General features: G+C 33.0%; 2 protein-coding genes across 5 annotated transcripts; one reads left to right on the forward strand and one right to left on the reverse strand.

Annotated features, from left to right (window-relative positions):
* Nucleotides 1-2606: 2606 nt before the first annotated feature.
* On the forward strand, nt 2607-9869 carry LOC111029635 (juvenile hormone epoxide hydrolase 1). Its single transcript, XM_022308731.1, has 5 exons — nt 2607-2927; nt 6975-7516; nt 8148-8359; nt 9113-9344; nt 9437-9869. The coding sequence occupies exons 1-5, from the start codon at nt 2736-2738 to the stop codon at nt 9657-9659; spliced, it is 1401 nt and encodes a 466-aa protein (XP_022164423.1). The 5' UTR covers nt 2607-2735; the 3' UTR covers nt 9660-9869.
* On the reverse strand, nt 9703-24842 carry LOC111029634 (osmotic avoidance abnormal protein 3). Of its 4 annotated transcripts, XM_022308729.1 has the most exons (13): nt 24663-24842; nt 24440-24598; nt 18501-18588; nt 15538-15693; nt 14885-15170; nt 14418-14797; nt 13931-14323; nt 13297-13400; nt 12990-13221; nt 12282-12442; nt 12085-12182; nt 10847-11022; nt 9703-10591 (listed from the first exon to the last, which is right to left on the reverse strand). In XM_022308729.1, exons 3-13 carry the CDS (start codon nt 18573-18575, stop codon nt 10415-10417), a joined length of 2238 nt encoding a protein of 745 aa, XP_022164421.1. In that variant the 5' UTR covers nt 18576-18588; nt 24440-24598; nt 24663-24842; the 3' UTR covers nt 9703-10414. The 4 variants fall into 4 exon arrangements, with proteins under 4 accessions (XP_022164421.1, XP_022164419.1, XP_022164418.1 ...); XM_022308727.1 differs by lacking the exon at nt 24440-24598; XM_022308726.1 differs by having other exon boundaries at nt 24440-24842.
* Nucleotides 24843-25139: the final 297 nt, after the last annotated feature.

The following is a 25139-nucleotide window of genomic DNA, read 5'->3' on the forward strand; positions in this document are numbered from 1 at the left end:
AATTCATATAATATTTATTTTTATTGTGAGTGTCAGTCATAATCTATATATATAATACAGGTAGTGAATAGTGATGCAACTGATATAATATGAAATTGATGTATTTGTGATAAAATAAATCGTTTTGGAGATGTGTAGCAATAAATATTATTGGTGATAAGCCCCCATAACCAGTGTTGTTTATTGGAAGTAAAATATTATACCGAGGAAAAATAATTTATTTCTGCTAATCTGCGGTATAAATAATAATTGTAGTAGCTAATTAAATTGTTTTTTTTCTAAATAAAAAAAGCGCATTACGTCATATTTTAAGCTGGGGTCATTAAATACTATTTGTTTAATATATATTTTATACATAATGTCTAACTACCTATTCATGATAATATGCCTCATCTCTTATTATAGTATATAATAATAAGTATTGACTAGATACAAGGTCGTATCTATAGAATTTTTTTGGTAGAATGGTTACCAAGATGAGAGTTATAATTTTAATTTATTAAATTATATATGACGATTGTCATGAAAAAAAAATGTCGGGTATAGGATTCCAGTCGACTCCATCATGGACCCACCCACACCAGATTCAGCATAAAAAATAGATGTCTATCATCTAATCATATTTACATCACATTAAATAGGTACTCATGAGTATAAAGGTATTTCAAACATGCTATCAGTAAGTATGTACCAATTTTAAATAACTAATAGCTTGAGTCAAGCTTAAATGGATGTCAAGTACATAGTCCAAATAACAATAATAATTGAAAAGGGCTTTATAAGATTTTTGCAATTGTCAGTATTATAACGGGGTTACAGTGTTACACTCAAAAAACTACCTAAAATAGTATAACTGTCAACCGCCGAAAAATAAATACATATAATAATACATGAAGAAATGCCGGAATGTGTCAAACTTTTAAGGCCTTCAATGAGCTCCATCCATAAGCATTATTTTGATGAATTAGGTACTCCGCAGTCATCAGACAACTATTGCTTTAAAATATAATCCCATCATTCGTTAGGATTGTAGTTATTTTTCAATTAGTTTTATTATTTTACATTAATTATTCTATTTTAAAAATGTAATTTCATGTGTGGCAGGGGCGTCATTTCAGTTTTTTTCTGTATGTACAAACTTTGAGGCAGGCCAATTTTGACATTTTACCAGGCCATAAAAAAAAATATATTTTATTTATATTGGTACCTATATATGAAATCAAAATGTATAAGTTAATTATGACGGTGCATTGGAGTATTGATGGTGGGCCGATTGTTAATATTTTTCAAGTTAGGGGTGCCGTTGCACACCCTGCTCCCCCCCCCCCATAACGCCCCTGATGTTTAGTATACATCTGTCATATGTGTATATGTAAGCAAGCAGCCTATGTTGAACTTACTAGTTAATTATAATATGTCACTGAGTTGCTGACAAAACTAACCAAACCTATAATCAAATAATCTAGATTATAGACCATATAAAGGTAATTAAAAAAAGATGATATAATATAGTCATAGTAGTCAGTAGTATAATTTCAGTGTAGAAACCTTAGATTAATTATAGGTATCGTTATTTCCTGACTTTAACACATCATTAGATATTTATTTATTTCAAATACTGAAATACCTACATAATATAAAGTGTACCGATATCAAACATTCGTGTGTATACAGTTTATTCGAAATGACTAATTTTATAAGTGTGGTTTACTGGTTTCAATAACTTTATTCTCCAATTTATAGTTTTAACAAAAATATGTTTTTACACATAAGGAAATAAATAATAATTCAAACTAAAACGCTTGAAAAAACATAATAACGTTATAATTTTTTTATGTTTTTATAGGTAATTTATATTTTTTATTTTGTTATGTATAATGATAAATACTTTTATAAGCATTTAGCGATATCTTAAGTTAAGAATTTCAAAGTATATATCTAAAAACACAAATAACGACTGAGAAAATTTGACCGGTCAAATATGGATTGCTATTCGTATGTGTATTATTATTGTTTGCGAGACTACATGCAGCTATAGCAGGTTCCTACTCTAAAGTTATGAGTTGCGTTATTCATGAATTCACTATTATAGCCATAACATGGACTTGACCACGGCAACAGTCGGCAACAGTGTAATCCTACTAATGTTTGAAATATTACCAACACGCATGGGCTTATGTACAGAGCGATTCACTGTTTTTGTCCTCGTATAGACCCGCCCACCAGACGCCAATAATGTAATATGTAGAATGAACAGTGTATACTGCGTATACTACTCAACGACTCTACCTGCCTCTCGTCTAAACCTTCAAATGTGCATACAACTGTTTCAATACTCAATGGCAATTATTAATTCACATTTTTAAATATTTTCATATATTAATTCCACAACTCTATATAAATTGAAGACGATAAAGTTGTTGTTGAAAAAACCACAAAATTATCAGTTTTAGTTTTTTTTTATTTGCCAAGTATATAATAATTTTGAAAAAAAACAAGTTTTTGATTGAAATAAACGTGGCGGAACACTCTGTATAGCATAATGGTTATAATATGCACTGATAATATCGTGATATTTTAGTTTTTAGGTAGGTATAAGATAATATTAGGTATACCTTATACCTAGTCATAACGACGCTACCTCTCCTATTCGTTGCGCATACTTACTTCAGTGTGCTGCCGGCAGCGTACGAAACAGGAATATAGTGACACCGGACGAGACTTACGTTTGGAAAATGGGAAAATTCAAATACCTTTTGGCCGCCTTGGTCGCATTAGCGCTGGTCGTTTACCAGAAAACTGCCATCGACATCGTGGAGCCTGAGACAATGCCCCTGGACGTTTGTTGGGGATCCGATTCCGGCCGGGTGAAAGACCGTACCAAAGCCAAAGAAATCCGACCATTTGTGATAAACATCACGACCGAAGTATGTGATATCGTGACATTTCAACAGTACCAATATCTTTAGTATATATACATTGCAAGGTTTACAATATAAGCTTACAGGGTGATTTTTTCAGCATTCTACCATATTTTTATGTTTAATTTGTCTGATTTTTTGAATTTTAGATACAATTGAAGACCATATTTTCGAATACTTGAGAATTTTTTGTACCATAATTATGGATGATACTGTGACTCAATATAAATTTCCTTTTTTCAAATATTAACACCCCCTCACCCAGTTTTCACTTTTAATTTTCAACAGATATTTTTTTGTTAAGAACTTTGATGAATCTAATTCACAATTCGAACAAGTGGTTTTCAAGTTACATCACTTTGTGTACTAAGGATAATGTATTATGCCTATGAGGTAATGGGTTAATTCGATTTAGATGATTTGAAAAGAAAATGTTAGTAATTATTATTGATCTATCAATATAAATAATTTGTAAAAATGATCTATGTATAATGAATTCTACATCTAATATTACATCTAATTTATATTTTTGTACAACCATATTTAAATTTAATGATTACTATAATTAGTATAAACATTTTTATAACCCAGAAACTATACTCATTAGAATTTAGACTTTGATATATCAGCATTTTAAGTATAAAAATGCTTTTTCATTTGAAAAATAGAAGTTTTGTATCGACACAGAACACTCTTTAGGTGATACAAAAAATATCAGAAATTTGAAAAAAATATGTATAGTAAATATAAAAATGGGCGAGGCTTGTTTAAAAAATCACCCTATAAGTTTATATTGCATTACACTCTTTCATGCCTCAACGTAGTATCTGAAAACTATAGTTAACGGGATTAATCATTAATGGTACACTAATTATAGGTACATAAAACTTTTAAAAAAAGGTAGGAAAATGAGTACCGCTCTCATGAACATTATGTACATTAGGTATCATGTATGATGACATGATATTCAATTTCCAAGCTTTTCGCCAAAATAAAAAAAAAATTATAGACCTTTATGGTAAATTTTTTTCAAATTTTAAATGCTATGTAAATAGCTCAAAAGAGTCAAAATATTTTGAAATATTTGATCATGTATAAAAAATAATAGAATAATCATTTGGTAAAAATTTAAAGTATCTATGTATGGTTATACCGGTATGGTGGTATACCGTAAATAGTTATACGTTTTTGAATTAAAACAAAAATCAACTGTGGAGGTATAGATAGAAATACGAATTTGATGCCTTAACATAATTAGGTGATGGGATTAATGGTACACTAATTATTCTCATACAGTCATACAATCATACACAAGTTGTTGAAAAAAAGATGGGCAAGTGGGAAAAGAAAAAAAAATTGTGACTTCCTATATTATAGTTTTATATTTTATGGTTACAGTACGAACACTTATGAGAACCCTTGTACTAACTTTTCAATCCTTGGCCATAAAATGGAACATTTTATCAATTTTTAACAAAAAAAAATGCAAATTTGCAAATTGTTGTGATTTTGATGAATTTGTATCAAAATTTAATTTTCAAATGTTTAAAATAAAAAAAATCGTGACTATGTATCTTTAATATTTTTAAATAACTCTATAACAACTTATGAAAAACCTTGTATTAAATTTTCATACTTTCCGGTACAGTGTTAACAGTTTTACTGACATAAAAAAAAAACTATAAAGAATAGAAATTGTAAAATATTTATAACTAGTTTGAAAAATGTCAAAATATTTTGAAAATTGTATGATGTACAGAAAATGCTAATTTAAATCTTTAGTTGAAAAATTTTAAGTAAACACAGTTATTTTTTTTTGAATTTTAACAAAATACTAAAAAGCGATTGAAGAAAAATAGTAAGTACTAGAAATCACTAACCTCCCCAATGTGCCAATTATATATCCAATTTGCTGCCAGAAGCCACCTTCAAAGTTAAAAATCGAAGTATTTTTACTGCCCATAAAGGTGACGACAAACACAAAAAATGTTTTTAAAAAAAACACATCATAATATTAAAATCAGTATAATATTTAAAACTCCTTGGTTACAGTATAATATCGTATACAGTGCCGTGAGGAGGGGTGGGAAGGTAATGGTTGTAATATTTACCTCGTAGGATTTTCTTTTTATTATTCCTTATTCATGGGTGGACTTAGGACGTTTTTCTATACTTAAACGTTTGAAAACGAATGTATAAGAAATACAACCTGTAGTCAAGGTTAAATTGAGCATAAATAATAAATATTATATTGTATTTTATACCTAAATCATTTGATGACATCTCCTTTATACCAAATTCCTGCACAGGCCACTGGTCGTATTTATATTAATCATTAATATTACATAGACGATATTACTATAAATTATCTAAAACAACATCAGTCTACAATCTACTCGTAGATATAGTGTATATATTATATTTATAAATAGCATTGGTGCGACGGTGGAATGTTGACTCTAACTTGGGTTCAAAGTTAATAAATTAGCACTCAAAAAATACAGATTAGATTTTTTAAATTTGAAATGCATTATTCACATAAGTATTCATCAATCTATATAATTGGATGTCGTGGGAGGGAGGGCTCACGCCCATGCAAACACAGATATAATATAGCAGTCTTGTTGCTGTTCATACTTTATTTTTGTAAACAATTTTACGCTTCACATAATCACATTATTGTGTGACGAGCATAATTATAATTATTAGTATAGGAGTATGCAAATCTATGTGATATTTTATGAGCATTTTTTTCATACGAAACTTTTATTTGTTTTAATTTCAAGACGATATTATGGTTCACAAAAGTAACCCGACTCTGACCTCTGTCGAAACGAATGCCGTACAATGGCACATGATTTAAAGTTATAATATTTATTATAGGTATGCAGGTTTTCAGTTATCAGCCATACGCTGTATTGCATACTAACGTATAACATAAATTACAAATTACTGAAACGAAATTACTTTTGTAGTAACGCTGTAACAATTTTATTATATCGTATTTAAATTACCGAAATTACTTTTTAAAAGTAATTTCTATGGAGAAACGTGTTATTCTCCACATTATTAAAATAATCCAAGAATGTAGAATGTATGACAAAACCTAGGCGCTAGGATATTCGAGAACAATTAAAAATCAATTAAATTTATTTACAATTCTGTAAGACTTAGATAATTGTCAAAAATTATATTTAAGATTGGAGGCATCAATTATACATTTTGTTCATTTACAACGTTAAGTCATTAACAATGTATCTAAATCATCACTGTTATTTTTGTACTGATGTACAATTTTTACAATAGTAATAGTAGTATATCTACTATTTGTTAGTCGATTAGTAGGTTATATATGTGATGATTTTGTAATTAATTTTTTAAAAAAGTAATGATGTTTGTAACGCCCTACTTCTCGAATGAAAAAGTAACATAACGTGACAAAAATAATTTCGGGTAACACGAAAGTTGTTTAAATAAAAATGTTTAATGAAAGGAGTAACGTAATTTTATTACTTTTCAAAAGTAATTTACCCGACAAGTCCATACGTACGTCGTACTCAGAGTTTAATTGTTTTCATTGACTTATGATTAATACTGGAGCACACTAAAAAAATTAATTTTCGACCATGGACCTTTGACCTATGACTTTTATCAAATATCAAACGAACCGTTATCGTATTAATTGATTATTTGAAACTCTGCTGTGTCTATAAACATTTTTTTACTGCATAAAAGTTGAAATACATATCGTCTTGAATTTATTTTAATTAATAATGATAATTTGAAAATAGTAAAATTCAAAACAAACAAAAATATTTGATTTTTTTTATATTAAATATGATTTCCATTTAGTCACATTTTGGGATATCTTCTTTATGCCCCCTGTGTTGGTCGTTTTTCTTATCCTAAACTTGGTCCCGGTTACATCACATTATATATTTAAAATCGTTTCTCAATATACGCCGCACGACATAACCGAGGCTCAACCAATCAAAATCTCAGAGCCATTTATTATAAAATAATTTTCTAACTTACGTTTGTTTACTCTTGCAGGTCATCGCAGACCTGAAGAACAGGCTGTCCAACGCCAGGCCGATCGTAAAGCCGTTGCGGAGCGTGAATTTCGAGTACGGCTTCAACGGCGACCACTTGGCGAAGATCGTTGACCACTGGTCGAATCGTTACGATTGGACCGCCAGACAAGCGTACCTGAACTCGTTGCCACAGTTCAAGACCAACATTTTCGGTCTGGACTTGCATTTCATTCACGCTAAACCGCCGGCACGGACCAAGGCCCGGACGATTCCGCTGCTCTTGCTGCACGGTTGGCCCGGGTCCGTCGTCGAGTTTTACAAAATCATCCCGATGCTGACCACCCCGGTGGAAGGTATCAATTTCGTGTTCGAAGTGGTGGCGCCCTCGTTACCGGGTTACGGGTTTTCGGACGCGGCCGCCCGGCCCGGCATGGGTCCGGCGCATATGGGCCAAATGTTCGTCAAGCTCATGGAGAGACTCGGCCACGAAAAGTTCTACGTCCAGGGCGGCGATTGGGGATCAGTCATAACCGAAGCGATTTCGAAGTTGTTTCCCCACAGGTGAGAGGTTTCCTGATATCTGTGTTGCAGGCATAGGCATATATGGTGTGCAAACACAATTCAGGCATAACCATGTTCCATTATATTCTAGCAGTGTATGTAATATTATAAGCTACAGGTATATACTATTTACTCGATCACCAAGCGCTTTCTCGTTTACGCACAATTACATGGCCCAAAATTCTGTACAATATTTATATATTTTAATCAAATGTATGGTGAACACTACTACCAGCTATATTAGTTTTAAAATTCAGGTGATTTTGTTGTTCATTGTTTTTAACCACTTTTAATACGGCTTTTTATAATTTTTCAAAAATTTAAAGTGAAACTTTCTAAATATTTCCATATTGCTATCATATTGGCACATTATTATTACATAGAAAGCTTTTCTGGATACCACTCGTATCACTTTTAAATATTTCCGTTTCCTTTCATCCCCCACCCTATAATTATAATTTTAATTGTATAAATGCAGAACATTTTAGAGTAGATTTATATTGTTTTATATTTTGAACTTTTTTAATACAATTATATTCCCAAACACTAAACAATTATATATTTTTATTTTCTATTTAATCATATATCTACATTTTAATATATTATGTATTTATTATTAATTTTACTTTAGGGTATACGGCATGCATTCAAACATGTGTTCTTCAGTTTCGTCTTTGACACTGAACGATTATGTTCGGTTGGTTTTGGGAACGTACTGGCCTTCGATAATCGTCAGCAACGAGAACGAAAAATCCCGGACCTATCCCCTGAGCAAGATGTTTTTCGGGTTCCTCGAAGAATCCGGATACATGCATTTGCAAATGACCAAACCCGATACAGCAGGTACATTTTTTATTTTGCCTTTGTTGTTATAGACACCTTTTTTATCAAAAATAAAAAAAGTACTACTATGCATACTGCTACATGATTATAATTAATCGTTTTTGTCAATGTTCCATCAATATGGTAGTTAAGTGAGGCTAGGTAATCTTATATTGGATATGAAAAGCTTAATTGGTGATGGGAAAGGATGTAGGAACAAACAATAAAGCTCTAAAAAGTTCAAAATTTGACGAGCGTTATTATTTCATAGCAAATCATATCGGAACGATTAATTATTTTCAATTATGAATATGAATTAGATTCTATTTTAATTATTTTTTTAATCAACTACCTATAATATGCTATTTTGGTGAACTTTAATCTTCTCCCATAAGTCACGCATAGTAATTAGTTATTAGTAACTATATCAAAAACAATACAATACATATTATCAATACATTTCATCGTAATATCGATTATCATATTGATTTTCGTAAATCGTTAGAAAAATATTACTTTTATTTTCAGTGCAATGCAGTCATTGATTAATTTTAAAGATTAGATTAGCATCTGTACATTTATTTTGATTTAGAATATATTATATAAGTTGGGTTTATCAAACATCTAGCAAATTATAGTATGACATCTAACGAATTACGACTGGTGGTATGGTTATATGCAACTTTGTTCGACAATTCAAATATCATGTTAAATCTATTAAAATGATTTAAGCTTCTCCCTAAAATTTTACTAAATCCCCGCTTATCCGTGCAGGAGTTGCCCTAAACGATTCGCCGGTCGGCTTGGCAGCTTACATCTTGGAAAAATTTTCCACCTGGACATCCACGGGTTACAAATATGAACCGGACGGTGGCTTGTCCAAGTTCAATACGGACGAACTGTTGGACAATGTCATGATATACTGGGTAACTGGTTCAATGACCACGTCGATGCGACTGTACTCAGAGTACGCGAGTAACAAATATCAAGCTCTTCCTCACATAATGTGCGTATAACCACTTCACTGTAGCATATGTGTTGTATGTGTTAAAAATCGATAAAATTTCCAAAATGTTCGTTTTGTATTATACTACACAGGGCCAAAATTAAAGTTCCAGCCGCCTGCGCAGTATTCCCCAACGAGATGCCGATTGCGTTGGCATTGAAGAAACTTATGAATCGTAAATACGAAAAACTGGTCAGGGTTACAGAGATGAAAGACGGCGGACATTTCGCAGCGTTCGAACAACCCAGACTGTTGGCCGATGACATTTGGTCGACCGTTTACGAGATGGAAAACATAAGACTAAATTCAATTTAACATGATTTATTTATTTTTTGTACACCACAGCGATATTCTCCAATTTTTTTTAGGAACATTTTTTTAAATTCTGTCCAATGTATTTTTTTGTAGTTTTCGGTCGCCGATAACCGGAAGAAGCGATTCTAATTTCGTCGGCTTCTTTACCATATTTTCTGATGATATAAGTCTGTTTCCTGTAATAATAAAACATTTTTTTTATGTCTTTAATATATTATGCACGGTGAACAATATTTAATCGATAAAATGACATATTATTACTATGTTAGGTAATTGAGATGACATATTTTTTATATCTGTCTTATGCACGTATCTTTCACAATATATAAGCATCATTTATTTTAGTACAAATACACGGACGAGTTATTCCAACAATTTAAAAATACTTTCTACCTACTCGTCTTAAAAATAAAATTCTATCAAATGGAATCGACGAGATAGCACACCCATACACACTTTTACTATAGTATGTCTTGATAACTTTATTTAAATATTAAAAATCAATTTCAGAGACCAATTAATTATTTGACTTCATTAGTTTTTAGTAACCTCACTTTGACAAGTTGAAATAGAAGACTATAACTTGTCCAGCTTCAATTATTAAGTAACTAATAAGAAATCACAATAATATTATACAGTTATATAATTATATACTTGCAGATAGAGCAAATAAAAAGATTTGTTTAGATCCCTCACTCCCCCAAAAAACCCGAAATTCTTCAGGCTTCGTGTCCGTCGTAACTAGCGTTCTCTTCTTAATCATAATAGGACACTTTTCCCAATAATATATATTGGTACCTAGCTAAGTATATACCTTTCCATTTATGGAACGGTCTACCAGACTCTCCGTGGGATTGTATCAGCAACTCGGTGGCTCGTTTCGGTTTAAAGTAATTGCCGGCAAAATCGTCTTCCGCCGATTTCTGATATTTCTGAAACAGTAGACATAATACGATTATGTGATATATTTCCCTTGTAATATTATATAAACGTTTTTTTTAACTATTTTAGCGCCAGTGACCCGCTCAGGCCAAGCGTAAAATAAACCACCAATGCACACACGATTAGACTATATATTATCATGATTAAAAACTTGTCCAAACAGAACTACGTGAGTGTGCATGACATTTATCGAAAATTCGGATGATTATGGCTTAACTACCGTGATGCGTGCGCAGCCGTTTCACCTGATCGTAGACGGGCACATCCGGCGACGACGACGACCGCCGACTGCTGTCCGAACTGGAAGACTTGTCGAACGACAGACCGGCCAACGTGTTGAATATGCCCAGCGACATCTTCCTCCGGCCGTTTTCGAACGTGCTAAACGCTGCCGAACCGTTGGCGGGTTGTGTTAGCGTGCCTATCATATTATTTATTATAATGTATAGAATATTATGCAAGAAAGCTACGAAGCCACAGTAAAATATAATATAATATATTGAAAAGCGTATAAAATATATTTTAGGGTAAAGTGTACTATTATTGACATCAAGTCAAAAGTTTGTTTTTCGTATACATAATGTTTGATCATGAATTTTAGGGATATAAATTTATTTTAATTATATGGTTACTACACTGATACTGTTTTATTAACAACCATCGTGCTATCATATTATTTATTTTTTCAATTATTCTTTTGACCTTGTACTACTAGACAAGCAATGTGTGTATGCGGGGGACCCTTTTTGTCTACTCGTTTACTCAATATGTATGGGAGTGCAAGGTTGTATATAAAGATAATATATATAGATAATTGTATTTTGTCGTCAACATATCATTGCCAGATGTTGTTAAGCTGCTCGTAATGCTGTTGTTATATTACACAGTTCTTATCTAGACAGAAGTATATGATCTATAGGTTATTCGCAATTCGATGTCGTCATGGAGCAGGTTAGGTGCCAATTGGTAAAAATGAATTCTCGAGGTATCAATAATTGTACACTTCATCCTACAAGCGCAGCCAAAAACGTAAGTCGGTAAACGAAGTAGGTATAACTGCAGCAGTGTCATATATAAGTCTCGTTGCCGAGAAGCGCTTTAAATATTATTAAATAACGTACCACGTGTTCTGTCTGCAATAAAAAGCGAAAATAATTACTCAGAAGTCGGCGGTTCGGTTAATATAGAAAGAAGAACAATGTTTAAAATTGCGCACAAATCGCACACGCTTCAGCTGTGTATTTAGGTGGGCGAAAACCACACGATCGTACTTATGACACACAATTATTTAACCTGCAGCGGATGGAACGTATAAATCGCCAACAGATTTTCAGAGTTTTCTAATCTAGCCGGAGCGGTCACCGAGTTAACAGACTGTCTGCATCCCGAAGACGACGCACCTACCCCATCCGAATACCGAAATAATCGTTGGTTAAAAAATTAAAAAATTAAAGAATCTAAAAAATCCCTCCCCCTCGTTTACCCGAAGCCGGAGGTAGTTTTATCCTCGTCAGGTCCGGCAGTTTCCAACTCTGCGTGTCATCCTCCCATTCCGCGTCTTCTTTCAACCTCTCCAAGTTGCTGAAAGAAAATATCACCGTTTGGCGTTTAGTATACCCATATGCGGTGTAATATGTTTGTTCTCAGACCATTGGTCACGACAATCACGCAAATACCCACCTGTAATTGCATTCTTTCGACAAAGTTGGCACGATTTTTTCTAAGATTTGACTCTGAAGTTTGATCTGTCGCTCCTGTTTCCTGATTGTTTCCAGGTAATCCGTCCGCTCGTTTTCGAACTCACTCTGGATGTCCGCCACCTCTCGGTCTGACGCTTTCAGCTGAAAACAAAAAATTTAGTCATTTGGTTCACACACCACTACACGAGAAACATCAAGTAATACATTTTATCTTGTTTGAATTTTATTGCGATTTAAAAGAATAAATGAGCATTTTTAATACTTAGTTAATTTAAATTTCTTTTTATATTGATAAACATAGCTTATGATGTTTAGGTTCTAATAGTATAACTATTAGTACTTATAAGGCGTGTTTGAATCATTATTGTTAGCTACATTTTTTCTAAAATCATATATTACATCAATTATAACAGATATCCAGCTTTTAAGAAAAAGCCACAATGAAAAAATAAGAAATTAAAAAAAAATTAAAATATAATATATCAATAAAATATGCAATAATCATCACACATTTGGCAGAGTCGCTTAATACTTTCTTTCAAAACAATAAACAATATGTTTCGGTGGAATCGATAAATGCTCAATATATAATTTAGTCATCCCGTCCACCTGGCCCGCGTCCCAAACCATAAACTATATCATACTGTCATATTATATGCGTTCCATAATAATATATTATACAATATACTTTTTGTCTATACTTCTTCAACGCCTCGTTCTTAGCCCTCAGCTCTTCCTGTATGTCGTCGTACACGCCCAACACCAAGTTCGGTCCTTCTTCGGTCTCGACAGTGGCCAGCGCCCTCGCCAACGCATTCAGCCGTCTCTCAGCTGCTTTTTTTTTGCGCGATCGGCGTTCCTGGAGCTCTCTGTCGTTGACCCTCTCCCCGCCAACCATACTCTCTTGCAGTTTCTTCAACCTATACATTGCAAACACGGTAAGTCATAAATTTAATAAAACACTTTGCAGTAGTGCATAATATTATAATGGGTACCTTTTCAGTATTTCCTGTTGCGACGAATTCAGTTCCACTCGATTGCTCTTCAACGCTTTTTCGACGATCTGTTGTGGGGATGACGTCCTGTAATTGTTGTCGTTCTGAAAATACGCAAAAACCAATTTTATACTAATATTTCATGTACACATTGTCAGGTAGATACCATGGATCGAGCAGCGAACTTTAGCAAATGAACAATTATACGTACCACGTACGTATGCGTTTTATACAAAATACCGGAAAAGGGACTCACGAGTTATGTAGTTTAATTGCATACCTAGAACGCCGTGTAATCATAATTTATTGTTAAAATGCATTAAGGAAAAAAATATAAATATCACTTGAAGTGATATTTGTCATCTGCTTGTCAAATTAAATCTATCAAATAATTTTATAAATTTTACCTTCAAATTATTTCTTAATTAATAATAAAAAAATTTCAAATGTTACTACAGTCTACATTATGTTTAAATAATAGTCTACACGTACGCGTATGTTCAAATTTGTGATCCATATTGAGACATTAGTCACTAATATAAAAACGCATGTCGGTTGTCGAACACTTATTAATAAAACTAAACAACTAATGAATTTAAAAAAAATAATTTTATACAGCTCATACGATTCGTACTTGATTCGAGATCTTTGCCAAGTTTTTGTCGTACTTCTCTTTCAAAGTTTTCAAATCTGCTTGCATCTGAACTTTGGAATTATATTCTTCTTGGTATTTTTCCCTTAGTTTGCACATTTCATCTTGATACTCCTGCCTCAATTTTTCTTTTTCGGGAATATCGTTCGTGGGCAACTGAGCAGTGGAAGCTTCCAGCAGTTCTTTGAGTTTTTTTATCTGTTCTTGGTACTGGCGCAGCATCGTGTCTTTGGGATCTTCGTTCACGTGTGGTTCGTTGTATATGTTCTTCGCTCGATTGGCGTACCTTAGAGTTGACAAGGTCTCGTCGTAGTTATTGTCGGCGGGTGACAGGCAAGCGACCATCAACGTCTTCGTATTTCCACCAAGAGAATCCTATAATGTTCAACAAAGAACATTTTTTTTAAAGAAAACAACGAGAGAGGAAGTGCTGACGGAAATTTATATTTTTTTGTTAATTATATTTTACCTGTAGTAGCCGAGTGAGTTTTGAATCCCTGTACGGTATGTGTTTTGCTTTTCCATCCACCAGGGCTGATATCACATTGCCCAAGGCCGACAAAGAGAGATTGATTTTGGTGGCTTCCCTGAGCCGGTCGCCCGAAGCTCCGGTTTTCGTCTGACGTTCGCTACCAGCCAAATCAACCAGACTCAGCTTACCTCGTTTTATCGACTTAATGTCATCCTCGTCCTGCGACATTGACATCATTTCCACGGATATGGTGAAAATCGAATGGCTCCTGGAAGAGTCGGCGTTCATCATTGTGGCTCCTGTTGCTCTATTCCTCCAACCCTGTTCCATGAGCTTTTGACACTCAGTCACATCTTGCACGGCGTGATGCGATAACTCTACAATAATATACATAGGTACACAAGATATGTAAGTAGAAGTGAATAGAATCATTTAAATTTTTATATATAATAACGTGTGTGTACCATGTACGTAGACACCCCTCTCCGGGTTCTCCTTCAACTCAAGTCTCCGTTTGGTGTCTGTGCTCAATAGGTCTCTCACTTCCTCGTTGTAGATCTCAATGTACGAGGCAAGCACCAAAAACTTTACGTCATCCGTGACGGATATTGCCTCGAAAACATGTTCGAAGGCTCTGGGTATGATTCCGCGTTGGTTCGGCGGTGAGTCTACACCCTGCATCGAGAAACTCTTGCCACATCCAGTCTGACCGTACGCGAACACCGTACAGTTGTAACCCTCCAAGATGCCCTATAGATCATAGGGTGACACACAAGCGTAATAAAATATTAGTTCATTGATACATATTACATATATAGTTATATCCAAACGATATGTTCACTATATTTTTCTTTTATTGAGTTACGATTGTTTGGACGGGTTGTGTAAAAAACTTAAGGGGAACAAAATAATTTAAAAACCAAAATCAAAACCTTGACTCCCTCCCCCCCCCCCACTTTTAAAATATATTTTTATTATATTTACCTATAAATAATAGTTAGTTTTTAATGTTTTTATACAAGTCTTAAGACTTGTATATTATGGTTTAGAACCAAATTACAGGTATACCCATATTGATTAATAATATTCAGTTCATAGATTATCATCTATTACTTACTTCCACAAAGGGATAAGCAATGTCGTTGTATATCTGCTCCGTGTTCGAATCGGGCCCGTAAACACCATCGAACGTAAACGTTTTCGGCGGAGCCGAACCGTCTGTGGGATTGACGATCGAACAAGTGCATTTCTCTGAGTCTATAAACACGACGTTCTGAAAGACGGACGTTGATTAGAAAACCTTACTAGATATAGGTTTAGTTACACAATTGCACAATATTCGGATAATGGATAAAAATGTATATTAAAATGTATATTATTATTTTATAATGACAGATTTTGTCCTATCCAGATGTCCGAGATATTCATAAAAATTAGAAAATAAATGAAAATTTAGGACTGCGCTGATGTTACTGTATAGAAAACTATTCAGGAAACAAAAAAATATTTATTGCTTTACGTCTCTATGTATATGTTACGGCCTTAAGGGTACAGTGCGAAAATCAGGTAATGTGAACATTATACCTACCCATGCTTATTGGAGTAAAAATATTATTTGTAAAACGTTTATTTTCTACATTAACCGGGTAGTTTATACATTATTTACCTTTGTGTGGATAGATTGCTTTGATAAAATATAATGTTTAAGTGTACATTATGATATAACGTGTGCACGATATTGGACAATTTTAAACTTCAGTACGGTGTTATCGATTTGTTTGTTCACTCATTTGGCAACTTAAAATTGTATTATTTAGTTTTTTTAAATATGTGTTCTCGAAACGAGAAATTTTTTGAGAGTTTCAATAAATGAATTAATGAAAAGAATAAGAATTCGGTGTATTTAACAAAATCAAAATATTTTGACATATTTTTAGAAATTATAAACGTAAAATTAACAGGGAAAAAACAAATAAATCATACAAATGTTCAAAGAAATACGACATTGTTACTTATTAGTATTGGTGGCAGTGACGATGACGGTCAAATAATTTTGTCATGGGGGCATCTGTACTCTTGTGGACTCATCCCTCCTTCCCGTCTAACCATCGCTGATTGGTGGAGAAGACAAATTCATATTTCCAATGTCAGAAGATAGTAAAAACATTTATATTACATTATAAATGAAAATATATGTTATAAAGTACTACAATATGATATGATATTTTTTTTTTTTTTTACATAACATTTTATGATATACTCGTACATTTAAATATTCGACATGATGAAAAACCCCGTATCAGTTGTATTCAAGAAATCAATTTTCTGTATGTTCTGGACCGTTAATAGATATCTTAGAAGTGTCGTCTACAAAAACATCTTGGTGTGAAATAGCTAATACACAATGTCTTTCTGGTGGTCAAGGTTATAATAAAGGTCTGTGTATGAGTAAATGTTTATCAAATAAATATAAATGTAAATCTGGGGAGATATTCCAAATAACATCTGAATTTGAACTGTTCAAATAAAATAACCGTAAGTACCTATTTATTTTATAAAATAATAACTTTTTTTATAAGAAATATACAGTCTATACCAGCGGTTCCCAAACTTTTACAACCACGGCACCCTTAAAAAATTGTTTGTGTTTCGCGGAACCCTAATGTATAATCCAACACAACTACAATTTTTATAAATTAAAAAAGGAAAATCAATTCCTTAAACTCTCAAGTCCAAATAATATTTTAATGATACTGTTAATGACTTTTCATTATTAAACTTAGTTTAAAAAAAAATTTTCAATCAAACATTTTTTAAACAACAAACATTAAATAAACATAATTTTCTCAATAATCTCATACATCTAACGGAACCCTTGACATTGTCCCACGGAACCCTAAGGTTCCGCGGAACACACTTTGGGAAACGCTGGTCTATACTAAAGTAGAACAATAGGTATATGTGATAAGAGACTTAAGAATAATATGGTAGATGTGATTAAGATGTCACCCACTAGTGACTCTTAGCATGAGGGGTGATTGTGAAATGTTGAGGTACAAAAAATTAGGAGAGAGACGAGGTTAAGTGAATTTTTATTGCAATAGATCTCTGCACCATCTTCTTTTCAGACTACGTCGAGGATTATTAGGGATTTTTTCGAATTAACATTATATGATTTGAATTTTCTACTTTATACTGGATAATGTACACACTGTACATATCTAAGGTAGATAGTGCATACATAACACCGTCCATGTGGATAAGGTGTACATTACCAAGGTAATGACGTGTGCACTGCAAACCATTTTCGTACTCTACTCATAAAAATATATACTAGATAGTAGATACGCAACGTTAAGGTTACAATACAGAAAACATTACGATGGTGATCGAATTTTTTTTTTTTATTCAATACAAAAACCGATAATTATATTACCTACCTATAGTTATTATTACATTATAGTAACGGTAAGCAAACAGTTATAATATTATTTATGAGACGTAGTTTCTAGAAATTGAAAGGTTTTGCACACTATAATATACCTTATGGTGTTTAAAAACGATGTATCTACCGATACCTAGGACATACCATGTACATAATATTACGATTTCTCACGAACCACGCAGTTAGCCGGGCAACGGTCTATTTCTGCGTGTACACGGGGAAATATAACGTAATAATAAACAGTGGGTCACCCACTCACACCACCCTCCATCGTTCATCACTTTAGTTTTCAGCATTGAAAAACGAAATTTCGGCGCACGTATAATCATTGTACATTACAATATAATGCACAACGACTATGGGGTTAAGAAAGAATTGGGTGGGTGTTAGATGCGCGAATTGCGTGCCCGGCGTGTTTGCTATTCGTATACTTAGGGCGGCGTGCTAGCTATTACTAGGTTTATAGGTCACAGTGGTGTACGGGAATCGTTTTTATAATAATGCGGTCGAGAATGGTCGCCGACAAAATCTCATTACAGCTTTAATAGCCTAAAATATATATTTTATACATATCATGTATATGTATTATAGAATTATGTAGGTCAGGTATGAATATAACTAGACCACGGTCTCACCTTACTGTTTAACGCCCGTTCCCTCGTGTTCATTGGCCGACACCTCGCAATGACTTTTACGTTTTCCGAAGTCATCGCTGAGCATTGACTGCATCACCGCGGTATAGTAAAGTATATGCAACAAAAATTCACAAAATTGTAAGTGGTAATAATAGTTAGGCAATTTAATAATTATTTCAACGAATACATTTCCCCAGCTGGTAGAAATCTCAAATCAAAAAATGTAATTTTACATTACGTTTACTATGCTATAACTTTGAAGTTTTATCAGATAAACTCTTTCGTTTGTAGAGAAAATCAAAATAATTTATATTGTATACACATTTCAAAATAGTAGGGTGTTTGAGTAATGTGCAAGACTTCAAAATCCCCTATTATTTCAACTCAATAGTACTTGTGTACTTGACAAGTATCGTGTGTTAAGAATGTGTATGATTCGAAATGAAAACTTAAACATGTTATAAGCACTCGAAAATTAGGTGTGTTTGTGGTGGGGGGGAGGAGGTGAAATTGATTAAATTGAAAACCTAAATTTTTTGAAATTCACTTATAATTTATAGATGTTTGTAAAAATAAAATTATTGTTTATATGTATATATTATATTTAAAGCAATGAAATATAATATTAGGATAACAATTTATTACAAAAATAATAGTTTAGATAATTTTGTTTAAATTCGTGTATACTACCTATAACTATACCTATACCGTCCCGTATCCTATATTTCGACGGCCATAATTACAGAAGCCGTAAATTTTATATTTAAAAGTATGTCATATAATATCAATATAAAAATGACAACAATAATTATAGTATAATTTTTTATATAACAAATATTATATATTAAACGTTTATAGTACCTCACTATACCTACCTTCCTATGGGCATTTATTTTATAATAGATTATAATACAATTTATAAAGTCAATGCCATAGTCTATAGGGCAGGGGTGGCAAATTACTTTGACGCTACGTGACAAAAATTACCTTTTTTTTGAGCGTACCCTTAAATTATGAAAAGAGGTACATAAAAACTGAGGTACATATTATGAGCATATGGCTATTTATCGTTCAATAACGATTATTAAATTATATCTGTATATATTAATACATATGTATTATGATGTAATGTATTATTAAAAATAAAAATAATATTTGCATATGATATAAATATTTTAATTTTTCAAATGCCGTCTCGGGACTCGGGCACGCGTGCCACGGATTCGCCATCCTTGGGAATAGAGCATATAATATATATATAGAGAGAGACTATAATACTATATTATTATATTTCGACAACCAAAATTGTAAATTTGTGTAACAAGTATAGTGACAGAACCTCAAGAGGGCTGGAGAGTGAAGAGAATCATACTTAAAGGAGGAATATTTTTGGCAATTCATATGATATGTCATATGACTCATAGCGGTAGTAAATTAAACATACTTCCTGAAGTTCGATTGTAATTTCAAAGACTATGGCTTCTGTACTATGTTCTTTAGGAATCACTTTTCTCATATAAAAACCAGATGTGCTCAAAATAATTAATACAAATGTAACGCAATTATTTCATGGGATTTTTGAATGAATGTGTTTTGAACTTGTTTTAATTTAAGGTCGTTTAAAATTAAAAATTGAAAATTGAAAATCGACTTTCTTAAAAGCCTAGATATTTTATCAAAGAATTCATACATATTATATTATTATATTAAATTAAAAATTAATATCCGACATTCCGAAGTATGTGTAATCCACCGCTGACTTTAGTCTTTAACCTGTGAAAAACACATGTGCTTATTTAATCCCCTTAAGTTTATTGATTTGTTATTTTCTAACCAATTTAAATATTTTACGACTTTATCAAATGGACTGTAATAACATACTATGTGTATAATATATAGATAGTATACTAGTATACCTATGTACATGAAAAAACCGAACAACAACTATTTAAAAGTTTCTACGTATAGTATGTATAGATATACTTTAATATAAACCTATATGAATAGAATGTGATAAACAAATTAATCACACTATTTTTTTATGTACTTATAATGTATAGACATAGTATCGTATGACGGGTCACGCAGCCCAAGTCTTATGGGCCAGAACATTGGCCTCTCTGACCCTGAGTTTCTTATGACTTTGATTAGGTTTACGCGGTCTGGCGAATTCGAATCCTTTGAAATATTAAACGTCGATACGGAACGTATTCGACTTTTTTTGAAAAACATGAGCGCCAACGTTATCTCGCTGTTTGGTTACCTATCATTAGAGTTTATATTTTATTTAAAATTATAATTGACGTTTCTCCGCTGTATTATTCGTGTCCGATTCACATGCTATTTTTTTCAAATATGAAAAATATGTCCGATAACATAATATCATAAATCATAATATACAATTCGTTATTTCGTTATAAGCTATGCATGTGGAAACATATGTCCATAAAGTACATTTCGTGACACAATTCCACAATGAAATTGTTTTTCACATTGCGTTATCATAACGAAATAATCAAGTTTTATACTCTAAATTCTAGTTTTAATTTTCAATTACCTATACCGACCACAAATTATATTGATGATCGTGTATACACATTACACATACATATCATATTATATGTATTCTACCGATAAAAACATTAGATTACCAACGTAATATAATAATGATTTTTCATTGGAAACGTGAAAAATATACACAAATGATGCCTTGAAATAAAACGTACAATTATTAATTCATACATGTCGTATTGCTACTACTACAATAGTAAAACAGTATAATAAACTCGTAAATATAATTTTGATTCAATAAAATGTTTATGGAACAAAAGTTTATAGGGCAATACAATTTAAAATAGAAACAGTTTTTAAAGTGAAAATTTGAATTGTGAATTGACTAACAAGTCGAAATAAATCAACTGATGTGTAGAATTGAGTGTAGGCTATTTTCACAATCGGCTTACTTGTCTCACGATTGTGTCACGTTCATAAAAAAAGCATATCGTTAGGTATGTAAAACCAGAATCTAAAATGTATAATGGTATTAGGGGGAGGTGAGATAGATGGCCGATATGGGGGGGGGGGGGTGACCCATGAGTTATCTTAAGTCAGCAGTCTTGGTGAAATCTGTAGCCACCCCCTCCCCCCCCTCAGAATTGTAGACCTTGTTAAACGGTCTATGGATGGCGTTTTTCGAAATTTTAAAATGTAACACGCGCGGTCAAGGCGCAATCGGTAAGGAACCAAAATGTATTATATATTTATGTAAGACACAAAACGGCTCGATATACGGCGGCATTTGATTCAAGGTTTTTTTTCGTGGTGTAGAAATAATAAAATCAGTCCAAAGAATGATAATAATACTATACTTATATGCGACTCATAAATAAAAGCATGCGAACTTGGGACGCGCGTCTGCACACCGCACCCACCCGCCGTCCTAAGTGTGAGTGTTCACACTATTCGGTCCGACCGCCGTCCATGTAATAATAATATTATAAATTATAATAACGATAAGTGGGTGCTGCGCGCGTTATTCGATTTGCGGAAATAATCAATAAAATATCGTATTATCATTATATTATCGGTGGGTATGTGTGTAAGTCAGCTCGTTGTTATACACCTGTCAAACACAATCACCACCAACACGTACGGTCGACGTCTACACGAGTGTCGGCACTATTAAAATGTAGTCCCACCCCCGCGGCTAACCTCGTACTTATAAAAATTCGTGTGCCATCGCTTTCGCATACTTGCATTACCTGTTTACACACACACACACACACACACACACACACGCACGCTATACATTGCGAAGTATAGTACATGTGTCGGATGTGTAGGTATGTCGTACAGTAAATGAACAGGTCGAGTGTATAACACCATATTTTGATACGAGTGTCGAGTTTTGTGTCCCGAGAAAAATAAATAATAATTTAATGTACTACTCGCGCGACATATTTACCAAACAATTTTCATATAATCATATTAGTACTTATTTGAAAATAAGAGTTATTTTAATAGTATATAGGTGTATACGTATTTTTCTATTAATACAATTAAAATTACTGGATTACCTATAGTAAAGAAATTGAACAAAAGCTGAGAATGTATGGTACCTTTATCCCGGCACAAAGTTTGAACGAATATCATTATTTGGTGTACATAAGTGTTTAATGGAAAGCAATAAAATACGACACTGCAATACACAAAGGAATTTTCGTTCAACCTTTGTGATGTAAATTTATAAATGTTTAACTGTTTCAGCTTTTCTCCGATTTATTTAACATGCAGTATCATACGATGGCGTGGTGACAAAATGTCAAACCCTGACGCAAATAGTAAAAAAAAATAGCATATAATATACAGAGTGATTCACCAAGCAGCACGCTCATCCCCCGTGTTTTCCTTTAATAGTGAAATTATTAAAATTCTGAATTTTTGAATTTTTAAATATACTCAACCTTTTTTTCAAATTCTTAATTTTTTTGTACTAATATAAATGAAGGAGTGTCCTACTACATTGTGCCGATACAAACTTCTGTTTTTCTAATTCAAACCGTCCTTCCCTTCTTTTTTCTACTGTAAATTATTTAGTAGATATTTTTTTTTGAAAATGTTGATGTTCCCAGTTTAAAATTCGGACAAGTAGTTTCTCAGATATTAAAATGTTTATTCTAAGGATTATAGTCCTTAAAAGTGGTTTTACAAAAATATAAAACAGATATAACTAGTATTGGATCTAGTATTATGTATTTTAGTATTTATTATACTCGGGCCATTTTTACAAATAACTAATGTTGATGAATTAGGTAATATTTATCACCAACATTTTTAATTCACCTTTTAGCCCCAATATCTAAATATCTTCAAAATCTATAATAATGAACCTATCATTCTTAGTGCAGAAAGTTAAATAAATCAAAAACTACTTGTTTGAATTTTGATTCTGTTACGTCAAAATGTTCAGAAAATAAATAAATTGCATGCAAAAAGGGGGGTTCTCATTTGACAAACAGAAGTTTGTATCACCACGGGACACTCCTTACGTACCTACCTACTACAAAACATTTCAAGAATTTGAAAACATGACCTTTAAGTAGGTAATTTTAAAAATTTCAAGTCAGAATTGGAATCATTTCGTTATTAAGAGAAAAAGTGGGAGTGAGCATACTTGGATAATCCTGTGTATAATATTACAGAGATAACATAACAAATGCATTTCTAGTACTGGTGCAATTGCATCAGATACATATACACTGGTCAGTGGTCACCACAGCATAAGTTAGTAGGTTACTACATAATATTATAATTTTTAGGTAGGTTGTTAATTAAGTATGTACACTTCGTGCATTATGCATTGTGTAGCGATAATGCCTCCTGCAGGCTGCAGTCCCGTGAGATTATATTATTTAAATGATTACCTCGAGGAATGGAGTACTGCCTGTACTAGGGTAGTTCCTAGAGCCCATCTAAGAAATTTTTCTAATTGCGCCACTGTACATAATAATATATAAATATATACAGTGATGTATATAGGGAATATTTAGGGGTTCACCCCCCCCCCCTAAAATATAAGTATCTCTACGAGTACAAAGTTATTATTATTGATTAAACTGTAATGTAAGGAATCCAGAACCGAGAATTCTATACCCTTCCAACCATCAAAAAAAAATTGAAATCCTATACACATATTATATAGGTAGGTACCTATATTGAATTATAGATGATAACAGATCTGTAAAAAATCATCAAATTTATCGATGTGTCTAATCTATAACCTAGAGGTCGTTGCTTCGAAGTTCAAAAACACTGTTCTGACTTCTGACATCCTGTCAAAATAATTTAATCCTATATAGTGTTATGGACAGCCATGTAGATATATACATAGATGTTATACGTAGATATTGTACTTAATACAATAGGTAGCTATGATTTACCTTACTTCCCGCTTTTGTATATTTGTGGTGAATTATTATACGACTAAAACAAACAAGTTGCCAAAAAGTCCAGCACCATCATTGAATATTTGAATAGACAGAATAAATTGCGACCGACGAGTGACGACACGCTAATGGTAGCTACATTTCGAACGGTACCTAAGGTATACGTATTTATTGGCGAGGTGAGGGGCTTTGAAATGTTATACCTAATAATACATACGCGATAATATTTTATTTACGAAGACCTCAACTCGATCACTCCCCCGGATATAGGTGATGGACCGCACAGGTGAACACGAAGCCGTGATTTATACTACATTCAAAACGTCCCCGAGAGACCCGCGGACGGCGGCGAACGCGCGTCTACGTCGGCTCGGGGCTTTTGTCGGACTACAGGTGGTACAATATAACCATACATAATGATAATAACAATAATAATGTATACCTGGTGGTGTTGTTGAATAATGGTGGTGTGTGCATATAAGAGCGGTAACCACGGGCTACTGTACGAGCCACGAGGGGGGGATGGTCGAGAGGGGGCACGTGAATTAGGCAGGCGCGACCAACTTCACAGCGGTGTAGGGTAAAGCCACGAATTAAGGTGTACATGGGTATGTATCTTGAATCTTGAATATAGCCGGCCGCTGGGCGTCATGGAATACAATTTAAATAATAGACTTTGACTACACACATTAAT

This window comes from Myzus persicae, unplaced genomic scaffold, assembly GCF_001856785.1.
Source record: "Myzus persicae strain clone G006 unplaced genomic scaffold, MPER_G0061.0, whole genome shotgun sequence".
In the NCBI taxonomy this organism is placed as follows: domain Eukaryota; kingdom Metazoa; phylum Arthropoda; class Insecta; order Hemiptera; family Aphididae; genus Myzus; species Myzus persicae.

Bases quoted from the DNA above. Each gene is read 5' to 3' on its own strand.
- LOC111029634 (XM_022308727.1), bottom strand. From the start codon at position 18,575: ATGACTTCGGAAAACGTAAAAGTCATTGCGAGGTGTCGGCCAATGAAC. The intron at 14,798-14,884 runs GTACACACACGT...ATATTATTGTAG, and splicing joins GAGGGGTGTCTACGTACATG to AGTTATCGCATCACGCCGTG. The intron at 11,023-12,084 runs GTAAACGAGGGG...ATAATATGATAG, and splicing joins AAAACTACCTCCGGCTTCGG to GCACGCTAACACAACCCGCC.
- LOC111029635 (XM_022308731.1), top strand. From the start codon at position 2,736: ATGGGAAAATTCAAATACCTTTTGGCCGCCTTGGTCGCATTAGCGCTG. The intron at 7,517-8,147 runs GTGAGAGGTTTC...ATTTTACTTTAG, and splicing joins TCGAAGTTGTTTCCCCACAG to GGTATACGGCATGCATTCAA. The intron at 9,345-9,436 runs GTGCGTATAACC...TATACTACACAG, and splicing joins CAAGCTCTTCCTCACATAAT to GGCCAAAATTAAAGTTCCAG.